Below are 17,424 nucleotides of genomic sequence, written 5' to 3' on the forward strand. Positions count from 1 at the left end.
TCGTGATCCTTGATCTTCATGAATACTCCTTTTGTGTGCCTCACTTAAATCCATGTTTATCCTTTAAGCAAAGCTTAGCTTAACCTTTTTCACATTGTTTTAAAGCAGGCATAAGGCATGTTTTTAAAGGGCAGTTAGAGCATTCTTAACATATTCTGAACACCTGAAACAAATGAAACTTGTATTTTATTTATTGCATTGCATTGCTGTATCCAAAATAATTGTAAACAATATGGTCTAGTAGGTATGTCATCATACCACATTACCATCTTGATACGGGTTTTGCATAGCTGTAAAATGGTTAGCGAACTACTTTTCCATGTCAATGATGAGAAAAAACAAGAAACAATATAACAACTGCAGTGGGTGTGTTGTCAATAAACATATGAACCCTAATAGTTCAATATTGAAGTTCAGTGTAGTGAAGTCAACATCAACAACCTCTCATCTTCATTAAAGGGAAAAAAACATCTTTAATCATAACTTGATAGCACTGCAAGAGCTAGCTGTCTTATGTTATCAGACTTCTCTCTTTAATCAGACTCCCCTTATGATCTGCAGCAAGGCAGATTATCCCAACAGATTAAAATGTTGTCGCCTACCCAACACTGTCCTATTAAGAGCTAAGTCGCGTCATAGCATCAACAATTTGATAAAATTCACTGCTGTTTGTAAAATTACAACTTTGCTAAACTGGCCCCAAATTATGAATTTAACCCGGTAATGCTTCGACTCACCGTCCAGTGTTGTCACTGCCAAACATGAAGTTATTGGGGTAATGCTTAATGCATGAAACCAAGGTTCCTTTTATCCAGAACCTTCTCTGCCCTCAGAACCTGTGCTGTATGTCTACCACTGTTGCCATTCAAGCCAGTCGCTCACCATAGTGTATGGTGTCCTCACTCAAAAGCAGGACCTGGCAGGACTCCAAGGCCAGCCTACACCTAGCCAATCAAAATTAAAGAACACATCTGTGTCTACCTTGGAAACAAGAACATAAGCTTCCACAAGGCTTCCAGTGTTCGCGACCCTACGTGGAACAGGATAACTTGGGTCAGGTTCTATTAGAATGAGGGGAACAGGAAGCTTGGAGAAACAATTAGCCTGTATTAAAGCAAAATGGTCATACTTTCTATGGGGTTTTGCTATTAAACTTTACAAATGGAAAATGTAAACCAAATCTTGTTGTTGTGAGCAGGGGTTGTCCTAGCGACTAGCACCCAGAACAGATCTCTCATATATTAGAATCTCAGGCTTCTCACAAGGAGGTATATCTTTTTCTAGGGCGTCCTTGGTTTACTCGTTTTGCTGCAGTGTTCCAGCTCCCTTACGGAGGGTGTTTCAGAGGGCCCATCCCAGAACCAGGACTGAGAGATCACCCCCCTCCATTTTGTTCAAGAGGAAAAACAAACACTTAGGACTGTAGAAATTATTCAATGATAATGCGTAATTCAATGGCACATAATTTTCCAAAACTGGCAAATCTAACAAGGATATCAAACAAAGGGCATTACATGTCTCTTTTAGCATTGACAGGAAAACAAACAAAAATAAAATAATTAAGCATGTGACCAAACAACAAAAACAAAATGTGTTGCCACTCTTGAGAAAGTAACTCTTGACTGAATTCGACAACGGGTATGCTATCAACATCAAAATGTCATTTTAAAAAGAGAATTTAAGACTCGACAAGCAACACCACTTCAAATTGAATTTGAGCGTGGGGAGTAAAATATCTTTACCTTCATGAATTCTCTTCTCTTCTCCCTCTCTTCCTTCACTGACCTTCGTCAGTGCAGAGATAGCTCAGATAACAACCATTCTGACAGCTAAGTCAGAAGATCTGTCCTATGGTTAAGTGTATTAGTGTTTTCCATACTGCCAGTAGACAAAGACAAAAGCGGTTTCAGGGCCAGATGTACTACGCTTTTAAGCCCACTTCAAGCGTATTTGTTTACTTCAATGTCGTGTAAAATCATTGCGAGGTACAAACAGGCGCATGATTTAATATAACTGCCTGTCGCGGGGAGCTGAAAGTGGCAGGTGCGTTTGTGTCATGTCATGCATAGGCATTCATGGGAGGATCCAGGGAGGTGGGAGTTTAATTAGCAAAAGATGGGAGGGAAGTAAGCGCCTAATTATGTATTCATAGTATGTACAAAGACTGCTCCTGAAAGCGCTACGTCTATTCTGCGCTAAATACTCCGCCTTGTAAAAGGTGTTAATCAATTGCAGTTCAATGCGTCAATAAGAGACTTTCAAAGACAACAAGTCGCTATTGAGAGCGAGCTTGGGTCTAACAGCGTTCGCAATCTGCGGTGTGTCCATGGCCTTTAGAAATGTATACGTTTAAATGCGTACATCTGGCCCTGATCTTTAGTTGCAACATACAACACATAATATAGCAACCTATATTTTTAGACACATTCATACCCTAATTATTCTGTGGTATATTTGATTAGCTGACACACAATAATTAGCAGCACTGGAATGATATTTTGAATAAGCGTCCCCCATCTTAATCTTAGTTAGGCCCAACTAATGCCATGACCATGTGTGGCTGCCAAGTAAGTTAACGTTCCCTTAACAACACAGATGAGCAAGTTTTCTTAGATTCAAATAACTTTGCAGCTCAGACAAACTATGCCAAATAGTAGTTCAAGAAAGCAGGGACAGAGTTGACCCTTAGACCTGAATGTTAATATCAGAGAGTTCCTTTGTGAATGCAGCTTTATACATAACCGCCGATCAAAACATACATGATGACACACACACACACACACACACATACACACACACACACACACAGGTGTGCATCCCTCTCCCCTACTGACAGACCACACTCCCCTGACTGAGTGTGTTAGTGTGTAAGATGTAGGCTAACTTACCTGAGCTACCTGTTTGTGTCTGTGTTAATGTGTAGGACTGTGTGTCTATGTTTGTGTGTGTTAATGTGTAGGACTGTGTGTCTCTGTTTGTGTGTCTGTGTGTGTGTGTGTTAATGTGTAGGAGTGTGTGTGTGTGTTGATGTGTGTTAATGTGTAGGAGTGTGTATCTCTGTTTGTTTGTGTGTGTGTGTGTGAGTGTGTGGTGTGTGTGTTAATGTGTGTTAATGTGTTTTAATGCGTAGGAGTGTGTGTGTCTGTTTGTGTGTGTTAATGTGTGTTAATGTGTAGGAGTGTGTGTGTCTCTGTTGTGTGTGTGTGTGTGTTTATGTATGTTAATGTGTGTTAATGTGTAGGAGTGTGTGTGTGTCTCTGTTTGTTTGTTTGTGTGTGTGTTAATGTGTAGGAGTGTGTGTCTCTGTTGTGTGTGTGTGTGTGTGTGTGTGGTGTGTGCAGTAAGGGGATAATGTATGACGCCGGTCATTCTTGGAAATAAGTCCCGACAGGCGGGGCGGAAGGGACTATTTTCCATATTCAGTCCTACGATATCCAGCAATATCGACTACGCAAAACAAAATAATAAACTCCCACATTGCCTTGACTTTGTACCATAACTTCTTCTTTATTGCAATTCATACGTGGCATTTGCTGAGAAACAAATAGTTCGCAACACGAACTTGAATCAAACATTCTTTGAACATGGATCAACACGTCTGCTTTCACTTTTGAATGATTTCCAGTCCTTGCGTGGTGATATGAAGCGTATCAGAAGCTTCAAAACCCATTGCTATTGACAACGGTAATTATATGTTTACATGGTAATTACATGAATTTATTACCGCTAGAACTTTGAAATCCATTCAAGTCAATGGGCGTTCTACTAGCATTGTGAAAAACGTATAATAATGTGTGTTAATGTGTGTGGGTATGTATGTCTATTTGTTTATTTGTGTGTGTGTGTGTGTGTTGTGTGGAGTGTGTCTCTGTTTGTTTGTGTGTGTGTGTATGTCTTCATTTGTAAGATGTGTCTCTGTTTGTTTGTGTGTGTGTGTGTGTGTGTGTGTGTTAATGTGTAGGAGTGTGTGTCTCTGTTTGTTTGTGTGTGTGTGTGTTAATGTGGGTGTATGTCTCTGTTTGTTTGTGTGTGTGTGTGTTAATGTGTGTGAGTGTGTGTCTCTGTTTGTTTGTGTGTGTGTGTTAAGTGTAGGAGTGTGTGTCTCTGTTTGTGTGTGTGTGTGTGTGTTAATGTGTAGGAGTGTGTGTCTCTGTTTGTGTGTGTGTGTGTGTTGTTAATGTGTAGGAGTGTGTGTCTCTGTTTGTTTGTGTGTGTGTGTGTGTTGTGTGTGTAGGAGTGTGTGTCTCTGTTTGTCAGGGCGACAGACCTCAGGAGGTAAAAGAAGAAGCAGATCCAGTGGCTGGGTAGGAACACACACAGCTTACGTGACCACACACACACACACACACACACACCTTACACACTCACACACACACACACACACCACACACCTATACACATACACACACACACACACACTCCTACACACACAGACAGTCACACACACACACCCACCACCACTCCTGAGCGATCACACACACAGGCCTCTGAGTAGCCCTATGTCCTTTCTGCGGGTTCTTGATGAAGACCTCAGCCAATCGGGATCACGGAGGATCTGCTTGATGAATAGCACTGAGAGGACCTCGGCAATCAGGGACGGACGGGTCCCCACCCAACAGTCTTGGCGTGCATACACAGGAGGAGACCCTCAACAGGTGTGTGTTTGAAATGTGTGTGAGAGTCGGCTCATTGGGGTGTGTGTGTGTGTGTGTGTGTGTGTGTGTGTGTGTTTGGGAAATGTGTGAGTCGGCCTCATTAGGTGTGTGTGTGTGTGTGTGTGTGTGGTGAGTGTGTGTGTGTGTGTGTTTGGGAAATGTGTGAGAGTTCGCTGAGTGTGTGTGGTGAGTGTGTGTGTGTGTGTTTGGGAAATGTGTGAGAGTTTGCCTCATTAGGTGTGTGTGTGTGTGAGTGTTTGGTAAATGTGTGAGAGTCCTCCTCATTGGGTGTGTGTGTGTGTGTTTGGGAAATGTGTGAAGTCGGCCTCATTAGGTGTGTGTGTGTGTTTGGGAAATGTGTGAGAGTCAGCCTCATTAGGTGTGTGTGTGTGTGTGTGTGTGTGTGTGTGTGTGTGTTTGGGAAATGTGTGGGAGTCGGTCTCATTAGGTTTGTGTGTGTTAATAGTGTGTTTGTGCGCTCTGGGAAACGCGGAGAGTCCACCTGGTCAGCGTGCGTGCGTATTTGCAAATGCGAGAGTCCGGTCCCATCATGCGCGTGCGTCTGCCGTAAACGTCCATCAGGTGCGCCTGGGAACGCGGAGAGTCCCCACCAGGGCGTGCGATGCGCGTCTTGCGTCTGGCAACCATGCGTGATGACGCACCCGACAGACGTGCGCGCGTCTGGGGAAACGTGCGGCCTGGTAAACGTGAGATTCCGGTCCCACCAGGGCGTGCGTGCGGCCTGGGAAACGCGTCTATAAACGTGAGACCATCCCATCAGGCGTGTGTTTTGGTAAATGGCAAACGTGCGGCCTCATTAGGTGTGTGTGTGTGTGTTTGGGAAAACGTGTGTTTGGCAAATGTGAGAAATTCGGCCTCATTAGGTGTGTGTGTGTGTTTGGAAATGTGTGAGAGTCGGTACATTAGGTGTGTGTGTGTGTGTTTTGGGAAATGTGTGTTTGGTATCTGGTCCCTCATTGGGGTCACATTGTTCATTTGGCTGACCGCATTTTAACCAAAGCGACTAAGAACATGGTAACAGTTACGCTTGTGTAATTCTCTCAACAATTATAGACAATTTAAAAAATGGTAGAGTACAGTACTAATAAGTGCATCAGTGAGTGCTGTTTTAAACAGTTGAGTGTCAGTTCAAGGCGGGTGGTAAAGTGCTAGATCAGCAAGACTTGTTGTGAGTGGTGCTACAGTATGAGAGGAGATGTTCTCTAAAGAGCTGGGTCTTCAGGAGATTTTTGAAAATGGAGAGGGATGTCCCCACCCTTGTAGGAACTGGCAGTGTGTTCCACCAACGAGGAACAACAGATGAGAAAGTTTGGATTGGCCTGGTACCGATGGTAGAGCTAGAAGCCGTTAGATCTGAGGAGCCTTGTCTGGAGGTAGTGTAAAGTCTGTATGAGAGGGCATTCAAGTAGGTGGGAGCAGAACCGAGATTACTTTGTAGGCAAAGCGTTAAGAGCCTTGAATTTGATGCGGGCAGCCATAGGTAGCCAGTGTAGCTGGATGAGGAAATGAGGGCACATGTGCCCCCCTAATGTGTGTGTGTGTGTGTGTTATGCGTATTATGTGTGTGTGGGTAACATGTGCCCTTTTGGGTTGTGTGTGTGTGTGTGTGTGTGTGTGGGTAACATGTGCCCTTTTGGGTTGTGTGTGTGTGTGTGTGTGGGTAACATGTGCCCTTTTGGGTTGTGTGTGTGTGTGTGTGTGTGTGGGTAACATGTGCCCTTTTGGGTTGTGTGTGTGTGTGTGTGTGGGTAACATGTGCCCTTTTGGGTTGTGTGTGTGGGTAACATGTGCCCTTTTGGGTTGTGTGTGTGTGTGTGTGTGTGTGTGTGTGTGGGTAACATGTGCCCTTTTGGGTTGTGTGTGTGTGTGTGTGTGTGGGTAACATGTGCCCTTTTGGGTTGTGTGTGTGTGTGTGTGTGTGTGTGTGTGTGTGTGTGTGTGGGTAACATGTGCCCTTTTGGGTTGTGTGTGTGTGTGTGGGTAACATGTGCCCTTTTGGGTTGTGTGTGTGTGTGTGTGTGTGTGTGTGGGTAACATGTGCCCTTTTGGGTTGTGTGTGTGTGTGTGTGTGTGTGTGTGTGGGCAACATGTGCCCTTTTGGGTTGGTTGTAGACCAGGAGCGCCGCCACGTTCTGGATCATCTGAAGGGGTTTCACTGCGCAGGCTGGGAGACCTGTCAGAGGGCTGTTGCAGTCGAAATTAGTGATATGACTATTGCCTGAACCAGAAGTTGAGTAGCCGTCTTGAGTCAAGTAAGTTCTGATTTTCCATTATGTTGTAGAAGTCTTAAAACGGCATGACCGAGCGACTGAGGCAACATGATCTGAAAGGTTAGTTGGTTGTCAAGAACAACTACTAGATTTCTTTCAGTCCTGGTAGGTGAAACAGACAGGAGTCAAATTGATGTTGAAGTTGTTGTGGTGTATGGTAGGTTTAGCTGGGAGGACCAGCAGTTCAGTCTTTGAGAGGTTCAGCTGGAGTGGGTGTGCCTTTCATCCATGTAGCTATGTCTGAGAGGCAGTCCGAGATCCGTGCTGAAACCAAGTGGTCATCAGGTGGAAAGGACAGATAGAGCTGTTGTCTACATAGCAGTGGTATGAGAAGCCATGTGATGGATAATCTGTCCCTGAGGAGGTGGTGTAGATAGCAAAGAGGAGGGGGCCTTGCACTGAGCCCTGGGGGACCTCTGTGGTGAGATGGTGAGGTGCAGATAGCTGACCAAGCCATGATCGCTAAACAGCGTCCTGTGAGGTAGGATTCAAACCAGGAAGAGAGCAGAACCGGGAGATTCCCATGTTAGAGAGTAGTAGAGAGAAGGATGCAGTGATTAACCGTGTCAAAGGCAGCCGATAAGTCAAAAGCAGAATGAGTACTGATGACCGCCCGATTAAGCCCTGGCTTCTTTTAAGGCTTCTGTTACAGACAGCAGAGCCGTTTAGGTGAGAGTGGCGGCTTTGAACCCAGACTGATTTGGATCCAGAAGGTTGTTCTGTGAAGTAAGTCAGAGACCTGTTTGGAGACTGCTCGTTCAATGTCTTTGGATAGGAAAGGCAGGAGTAAGACAGGGCTAGTTCTCGACTTGAGCAGGGTTGAGAGTTTTCTTTAATAGCGGTGTTACCGGGCCATTTTGAGCAGCTGTTGGAAATGTGCCGGAGGTTAGCGAGGCATTGATCACATTAGGTGTGTGTGTGTGTGTGTGTTTGGTAAATGTGTGAAAGTCGGCCTCATTAGGTGTGTGTGTGTGTGTTTGGGAAATGTGTGAGAGTCGGCCTCATTAGGTGTGTGTGTGTGTGTGTGTGTGTGTTTGTGTGTTTGGTAAATGTGTGAGAGTCGGCCTCATTAGGTGTGTGTGTGTCTGTGTGTGTGGTAAATGTGTGAGAGTCGTAGATGTGTTTACAGCCATTAGGGATACAGGTGGTTCCCCATTTTGTTTATTTCCCAATATTAGCCAATCCATTTGCCAAAGCTAAACTGCTTTACTTGCTTATTGACATGATGCCTGTGAGAGCCATTTTGGAAAAGAAAACTAAACAAAAACACACAATTTCTAAAAGACTTTGAAGAGTTTTGCAAGAAATTGCAAGACATTCTAATGTTCTACTGGTTTTGTGCGTTTGCAAGAAATTCTAATGTTCTACTGGTTTTGTGCGTTTGCAAGACATTCTAATGTTCTACTGGTTTTGTGCGTTTACAAAATTCTAATGTTCTACTGGTTTTGTGCGTTTGCAAGACATTCTAATGTTCTACTGACTTTGTGCAAGGTTTGGTGGTTAGGGTGTGGAGTTTAGAATTCAACAGAAATTACAAAATAGGTTCCCTCCCCTCAGGTGATGTTCCGTGTGTGGTTCCTGTGGTTCCCCCCCCCCCTCATGTTCGATTGGCCTGTGGTTCCCTCCCCTCACAAGCCATGCTCAGACAGCCCAGCGGGAGAAACACACACACACACACACTCACCATGTGGGAGGGCACCTCTCCAAAGTCCAGACTGGCCAACGTGAGTCTCAAGTCCACCTCACCTCTCCACAAGCCATGCACAGACTGGCCAACGTGAGTCTCACACACACACACACACACACACACACCTCACCTCTCCAAAAGCCATGCACAGACTGGCCAACGTGAGTCTCTCACACACACACACACACACCTCACCTCTCCAAAAGCCATGCACAGACTGGCCAACGTGAGTCTCACACACACACACACACACACACACACACCTCACCTCTCCAAAAGCCATGCACAGACTGGCCAACGTGAGTCTCAAGTCTCACACACACACACACACACACACACACACCTCACCTCTCCAAAGCCATGCACCCAGACTGGCCAAGCGTGGAGTCTCAACACACACACACACACACACACACACACACACACACACACACCTCACCTCTCCATGCATTAGACTGGCTAACGTGGAAGCCATGCACAGACTGGCCCACCGTGGAGTCTCAAGTCTCACACACACACACACACACACACACACACCCTCACCTCTCCAAAAGCCATGCACAGACTGGCCCAGCGTGGAGTCACACACACACACACACACACACACACACACACCTCACCTCTCCAAAAGCCATGCACAGACTGGCCAACGTGAGTCTCAAGTCTCAAGTCACACACACACACACACACACACACACACACACACACTCACCTCTCCACAAGCCATGCACAGACTGGCCAACGTGAGTCTCACACACACACACACACACACACACCTCACCTCTCCACAAGCCATGCACAGACTGGCCAACGTGAGTCTCACACACACACACACACACACACACACACACACCTCACCTCTCCACAAGCCATGCACAGACTGGCCAACGTGAGTCTCACACACACACACACACACACACACACACACCTCACCTCTCCACAAGCCATGCACAGACCGACACACACACACACACACACACACACACACACACCTCACCTCTCCACAAGCCATCTCACAGCACACACACACACACACACACACACACACACACCTCACCTCACCTCTCCACAAGCCATGCACAGACTGGCCAAGCGCCAACACACACACAGTCACACACCATGCACACACACACACACACACACACCCACACCTCTCCCACAAGCCATGCACAGACTGGCCAACGTGAGTCACACACACACACACACACACACACACACACCTCACCTCTCCACAAGCCATGCACAGACTGGCCAACGTGGGTCACACACACACACACACAGTACAGGGGGCGGAGACGGATGGTGATGAGCGCTGTTTACGTAATGAAGTGACAGTTTCGTAAATTCCCAGCACAGCGTTTGCCTTCTGCACACAGAGAAACTCGGTATTAGCGCTTTCTCTGTACATCCAGCCCTCTGTCTTTCTTTGTTTTTCAAAACTCTACACACAACACCCACAATTGCTCACACAAGATGCAAAATGCCTCAAATCTCCAGCAAAATGACGCACAACATTTAAAATGTCATAAACACATCTTTACAGTAAAGCAAACATTCACTTCACATTATAATCACTTTTGTCATAATATGACATTTTGGATACATCATTTCACTGTTGATCAAAACCTAAAGCTCTTCTGGCTTTCATGGGCTTCCATGTATATTTACATACAAGAGTGAAATTAATCTTCAGAGAGAAGTTGAAATACACAGTAAAAATGCAAGCAATATTGAAACCAAAAATAATGATTTTACCCAAATAATTTGCTGTTGTGAATACAGTATTTTACAGCCAACAAGAAGAAGGAGGCAGCTGGGAGTGCTAATTAATGGGCCTTTCTAAAACTAATAGTTCCAGTCCCAGTTCTACTTCCTGTCAGATTTTTGTGTTTTTTTACAAAATGCGTTGGTGTGTGTGTGTGTGTGTGTGTGTGTACTATAGGGTGCTACGGACTCAGAGGTGGATGAGGTGTTGTGCAGGAGGTCCATCTCTCCCCACAGTGGGGGTAGAGCAGATCAACACAGGCCCAACACAGAGGTGAGCTAACGCTAACTGTCATGTTATCCGCCACAACATATAGGTGAGCTAACGCTAACGGTTTAGTGGGCAGCCGTGGCCCACTGGTTACTCTGGACTTGTAACCGGAGGGTTGCTGGTTCGAGCCCCGATCAGTGGGCCGCGGCTGAAGTGCCCTTGAGCAAGGCACCTAACCCCTCACTGCTCCCCGAGCGCCGCCGTTGTAGCAGGCAGCTCACTGCGCCGGGATTAGTGTGTGCTTCACTTCACTGTGTGTACACTGTGTGCTGTTTGTGTTTCACTAATTCACCGATTGGGTTAAATGCAGAGACCAAATTTCCCTCACGGGATCAAAAAAGTATATGTACTTATACTAACCAGTCTGTCATGTTATTCGCCCCAACACAGAGGTGAGCTAACGCTAGTCTGTCATGTTATCCACCCCAACACAGAGGTGAGCTAACACTGACGTAACCACTTTGTCAGGTTATCCGCTGTAGCTGTAAGGCAAGACCATCAATAGGCTAAAGTATACAAGTCATACAACTTGGAACTTTATAATACATACAAAGACTGCTGTTGTAACATCACATCAGTCATGATGGATTTGCCCTTTTAGCATTTACAACCCGATAACCTGTTGGATCTCTATGACTGACTTTTGCATGTCAATTCACATTGTTATGTACAATACACATACAGCATATACTACACACTGAGATACTAATAGATATATGGATGAATGTATAGATATATAGATGGATGGATAGATAGATATATGGATGGATAGATAGATATATGGATGGATGGATAGATATATGGATGGATGGATAGATATATGGATGGATGGATGGATAGATATATGGATGGATGGATAGATAGATATATGGATGGATGGATAGATATATGGATGGATGGATAGATAGATATATGGATGGATGGATAGATAGATATATGGATGGATGGATAGATAGATATATGGATGGATGGATAGATATATGGATGGATGGATGATAGATATATGGATGGATGGATAGATATATGGATGGATGGATATATGGATAGATAGATATATGGATGGATGGATAGATATATGGATGGATGGATGGATATATGGATGGATGGATGGATAGATATATGGATGGATGGATGGATATATGGATGGATGGATGGATAGATATATGGATGGATGGATGGATATATGGATGGATGGATGGATAGATATATGGATGGATGGATGGATATATGATGGATGGATGGATAGATATATGGATGGATGGATAGATATATGGATGGATGGATAGATAGATATATGGATGGATGGATGGATAGATATATGGATGGATGGATGGGGGAGGGAGGGAGGGAGTTGCAGTAGTGACTGTCTGCCTTCTGTGTGTGCCTCTAGGTGTGAAGATGTGTCTAACCATGCTGTGTGTGTGTGTGTGTGTGTGTGTCTCTGTCTGTGTGTGCGTGTGTATGTCCCTGTGTGTGTGTGTGTGTGTTCCCTCTAGGTGTGAAGATGTGTCTAAGCATACTCAACGCCATTGTAGTCCTCCGTCTGGGCAAGACAGCCAGTCAGCGCTGCTGCTCTTCACATGAAACTCTCCTGGTGCTGAGTGTGTGTGTGTGTGTGTGTATCTGACTGGGCGAGCCAGCCGGTCAGCATAGAAAACTCTCCTGGGGAATGGGGGCGTGTATGACACCAAGGGTGCTCTGTATGTGTGTGTGTGTTGGTGGAGTTCATTCTCTTCATCAGAAACCTCCAGGGAATCATTGGTCACAGAGGCACTGCTTGAAGCATCGTACATTGTATCTGTTTGTGTGTGTGATACATTGTATTCATGACAATAATTATTGTGTGAGAATTAAATGGAAATAAACTCTCAGCAGACTATCAGCCAGACTACTTGTTCTAGAAGGGTTTTGTGAACTGGAAGGATGACAGGTTAGTGGTTATCAGCCATATAAGATTTATAGTCTGACCCTATAGTGTAAAAAAAATATACTAACGTCTTAGAAGCGTTGTAAAGTAACTGAAATAGGTCAGGCTTTCTTAATTTATGCTGACCACAGCACTTGAGCTATATTCAGCCCAGTGATGGATGGTGCATTCTAAATGGCTGTGTGTAGTGGGATGACTGTGCTCTGATATGACTGTTCTTCTCTGTATTCTAGAATGGCTGTGTTTGTGGGATGACTGGGCTCTGATATGACTGTTCTTCTGTGTTGTGGGATGACTGGGCTGGGATATGACTGTTCTTCTCTGTATTCTTGAAATTCATGTGTTCTGTTCTGAATCTACTAGTCTATCATGCCTATAGTCCTAACCCTCAACAGGTGTGTCAAAATTTCTGACCCAGCGTCTCTGGTCAAAACCACAACATGAGCCGTGTGGATGAAATGTCATACATGTACAGGACCCAAGTCCACCTGAAAAACGTCCGTGTGGAGAAGCTACTGGACAGTAGAAGTGAATTTAGCTACTTGACAACACGATTATGGCAAAAACTATAATCATGATTATTTTGGTCAATATTGAGATCACGATTATTTAACACAATTACTCAGTGATTTTGTTTCTATTTTCTAAAGTGAATTTAACTTTAAAAAATTTACTTTAATTTTGAATAATTCAACTGCTCCAATTGGCTCTTATGATATCCCATGAAAGTGCCAATCATGACCGGTGATATGAACACACATAAGCTGTGTCCGAAACGCAGTGTTGTATAAAAAGACTACATAAGCTGTGTCCGAAACAGTTCATATCATTGGTCACGATTGGCTTTTTCAACTGAACAGCTTTGTCCTCAATGCTCAGGTGTGTCGTCTAGGAGACCATTAAGAGGAAATGATGTCGCTTGCAGCTTTTCCGAGCAGCATCTCATGGCAACGGCCTTGCTGGCAGTTCTGAGTACTTCTCCCTAGGACCCCTGACCAGCAGTGAACAGAGGAACTCTACTGTGTTTCCTAAGGTGCAGAACCGTCAGCCAACCCAATTAGGGCTTTGGGGTTGGGTAATGAGAGTAGCTCAGGAGAGTCTTCACTACAGACAGGAAGCTGTGCTGCTAGTTCAAAGAGTCTTTACTACTGACAGGAAGCTGTGCTGTGCTGCTGGTTCAGAGTCTTTACTACTGACAGGAAGCTGTCCTGCTGATTCTCAGAGTCTTCATTACAGACAGGAAGTTGTCTTGCTGGTTCAGAGTCTTTACTACTGACAGGAAGTTGTCCTGCTGATTCAGTCTTCACTACAGACAGGAAGTTGTCCTGCTGGTTCAGAGAGTCTTCACTACTAACAGGAAGTTGTCCTGCTGTTCTTTTTGTTGTTTCCTGCAGTCCCTCTGAAACTGTTTATCATGTCTGTCCACAAACACACCCACACAGAAGAAATCACACCACTCCCGTGCCAATTGTGTTCAACATCTTTATTTATAGGTATACATCCAGGCTCGTACAGAGACTAAGTTGCCTATATTTCAGTTCACTGATAGATAAAACCATGTGCTTTGTTTCTGATATAGTTTATGGTCAAGCCTTGAGTAATGAATCATCTGTTAGTGATGACTAGCACATTAGATATCAGTACTGATTGATTGAATAGCCAGGGCTTTGGACATGAACAAGCCACAATGTCCATCCCCAGCCCCGCCACACTGTGAGCGGTCAGTGACACACTATGGGCTGTGTGTGGGTCTGAAGCATTTCCCAGTCTGTGTGATTGAACACGAAGTCACAACAATACGATGTTCACTGATTGATGTACCTACAGCCTATTACAATGGCTTGTTCACATTCATGCCACAGTGAGTGTTGATCATTTTGAGTGTGTTAATTTATCGTCTCTCAATGGGTTGAACTGCAGGGTATATATATCTCAGGGTTGGGTGGTATGTGCATGTAAACGTCTCTCGGGTATAAAAGTGAAGTCCTCGCGCCAGACGGGTCCCCGGCTGAGGACTTGTCCCGCTGTGGCACACCGCAGTTCTGTTGTCACTAGCACGGAAGAGTAAAACACACACACACACACACACATATTCTCATCCACCGCAAGCCTGTCTGCTCTCCAAGAGCCAACACACACATCAGCAGTCAGCTACCCTCTGAGACGCAACCGAGAAGTAAACCCCAAGACAGCAGCACGGCTCTGGCATTAAAACCCATAACCCAAGACGCATATAACCCCCATGAGTAACCCCGCCAGTGCCCTCTCAAATGTTTTCATGTATTCAACAAGCTCTGGGACACCCTAGAAGACACAAATTCAGTCTCTTTTTCATCACATTTTCTGGAGCGACATTTGCAGCTTGGACTATAAATTGGTCAGATTTGACACCAAATCTGAGTTTGTAACTGGCTCCAGTGCTGCTGCCCTTTAGTGTACTGAGGAGGCGCTGTCGTTCTCGAATCAGATAGCCAAGGACAGGGAAATATTTCCATTTTTGGAATTTGGGATGTGAGTAAAAGTATTTTTCTTAATAGTTTTAAACTTAAAAAAAAGTATATAAACTTTTTAAAACGCTTTCTAAAACTGTCTGGTGTTATCCACTGTATGCAGAGGATTTTTACAGGTAAACCTACTACAGGGCAGTCTGCATAACATTACATCTATCTACAAGGCTCTGTGCCCAACAAACCCCAAAATTCTAAAGTTGCTGAGACAATTCACCTTATTCCGCGCGCAAACATGGGGGGCGCTAGCTTTGCCCACATTGTCTCCGAACTTCCGATTGAGCAGTACATCCATTGCGACACATTGAGTTAACAGAGCTCTATCGAGATGACTGGCATCATATGTTATGGGTCATCCTAAAGTTAGGAACGTTTATTTAGGATTTTTGTGACTTAAGACATTTCTGTTATACACCTTTCCTATCTGAAGTTAGGAAAACACTGACTTTGGAGTGGCTGTTCTGTAATGACTTTCTAAACTAGTTACCATAGTTACCAAACAGATAAGGATTTGCGAGTTTCTCCATACGATACAGCAGCCACTGCCACATCGCCTCCCCACTCCCGTAGGGCTGAATATCCTTGGGTTATCCCAGCTTTCTCTGGTATTGCACAATATTGCAGTCTGACCTCCTGATGGCATTTGTTGTTTTCCTCCCAAGTTAGCCTCTATATCCTCTTCTGCCGTGTTATCCCAATGAAGCTAACTAGCCTCTCTATCCTCTTCTGTTGTCCGTGTTATCCCAATGAAGCTAACTAGCCTCTCTATCCTCTTCTGCCCTCTCTATCCTCTGTGTTATCCCAATGAAGCTAACTAGCCTTCTATCCTCTTCTGCCGTGTTATCCCAATGAAGCTAACTAGACGTAGCTAGCCGACCGGAAGTTTAAAGACAACGTGGAATTTAAAAAAATGGGCGGGGCTGAATAAGGTGAATAACCCCAACATTCTAACGTTGCCAAGATAATGCCAAACAAACCCCAAAATTCTAAAGTTGCCAAGATAATGTCAAACAAACCCCAACATTCTAAAGTTGCCCCAAAACCCCAACAATCTCAGATGGTAAAGATGGGTTGGAGTTGCTGTCTTGAGATAAAAGGTCTCCACTTCAGCTCGTCTCAGAGGCTGATTCTCTCTCACGTCTCCACAATGAAGGCCATTTCAGTTTTCATTTCATTTTCATTTTACACATATTGCTTCATGCAATTCTGAATTCTTTATAAAAGTTGTATAGAAAGTCCCTCCTCTCTATTGGACACATTCAGGTTTGGCACTGATCTGGCACAAAGACAAGATGACTCACAGACAAGAACATCCGCCTAAACTGAGCTGACAAGATTTCAGGAAAAACACAAGACATCTTCAGTGTAAGCTTTCAAAAGGAAAGAACAAATAGAGTGCTTCTAACAGGTTCTATTTTTATCGCATATTTGATTGGCGGGAATATATATTGACATCTCTGCTAAGGACATGCTATTTTTTGCAATATAGTCACACAGTAGTGCATTTGTACAAATGTCACCTTCCAGTATCTTCTGGCTTACACTCACTCACTCTCTCTCACACACACACACTGGTATCTCTCTCACTCTCTCTCACACACACACAAGCACATTGGTAAAACCTTTAAAATACAACTTTAAAATATAATTTGAACACTCAAAACAATTCAGTTTTACACTCTAGATTGTTCTATAGTACAAATGAAACATTAATCTGAAGCAGTGATGAATACAGAAATGTAAAGAAAAACATGATTCAGAATGAGGGACTTTCTCAGCAGCAATGTGACCCTCAACATGACTCTCGGAAGCCCTGTGTGTGTGTGTGTGTGTGTGTGTGTGTGTGTGTGTGTGTGTGTCTGTGTGTGTGTGTGTGTGTGAGTGTGTTTGTGTGTGTCTGAGTGTGTGTTTCTCTGTGTGTGTGTGTGTCTGTGTGAGTGTGTTTGTGTGTGTGTGTGTGTGTCTGAGAGTGTGTGTGTGTGTGTGTGTCTGAGAGTGTGTGTATGTGTGTGTGTGTGTGTTTCTGTGTGTGTATGTGTGTCTGTGTGTGTGTGTGTGAGAGTGTCTGCTGAGTACAAATGAAGGCTACAGCTAATGTGTACGCGTGAAGGTGCCCGTCTGTGACGTGGCTGCCCTCTCAGTAATGGCACTGGGTTTGTATGGATCTGTTCCGGCCCCGAATGAGGTTGCCTCTCTCTAGTCTCTAACTCTCCATCACATCCCCCCCCCACCGCCATCGCCCCGCAGGCCTTTACAACTGCCCCCCCCACCCCGCCATCGCACAGCAGGCCTTTACAACTGCCTATCCCCCCACCCCCCCCA

At 44.6% G+C, this 17,424-nt stretch overlaps 1 protein-coding gene across 1 annotated transcript in view; it reads left to right on the plus strand.

The window, feature by feature from the left end:
- Positions 1–12,534, plus strand: part of LOC125289588 — a gene marked incomplete in the record, with an annotated part of 28,164 nt that extends 15,630 nt beyond the window's left edge. The window contains 2 exon segments of the mRNA XM_048236519.1: positions 10,576–10,671; positions 12,165–12,534. Of these exon segments, the coding sequence (XP_048092476.1) occupies positions 10,576–10,671; positions 12,165–12,170 (102 nt within the window).
- Between the last annotated feature and the right edge of the window lie 4,890 nt (positions 12,535–17,424).

This window comes from Alosa alosa, chromosome 24, assembly GCF_017589495.1.
Source record: "Alosa alosa isolate M-15738 ecotype Scorff River chromosome 24, AALO_Geno_1.1, whole genome shotgun sequence".
Classification (NCBI taxonomy): domain Eukaryota; kingdom Metazoa; phylum Chordata; class Actinopteri; order Clupeiformes; family Clupeidae; genus Alosa; species Alosa alosa.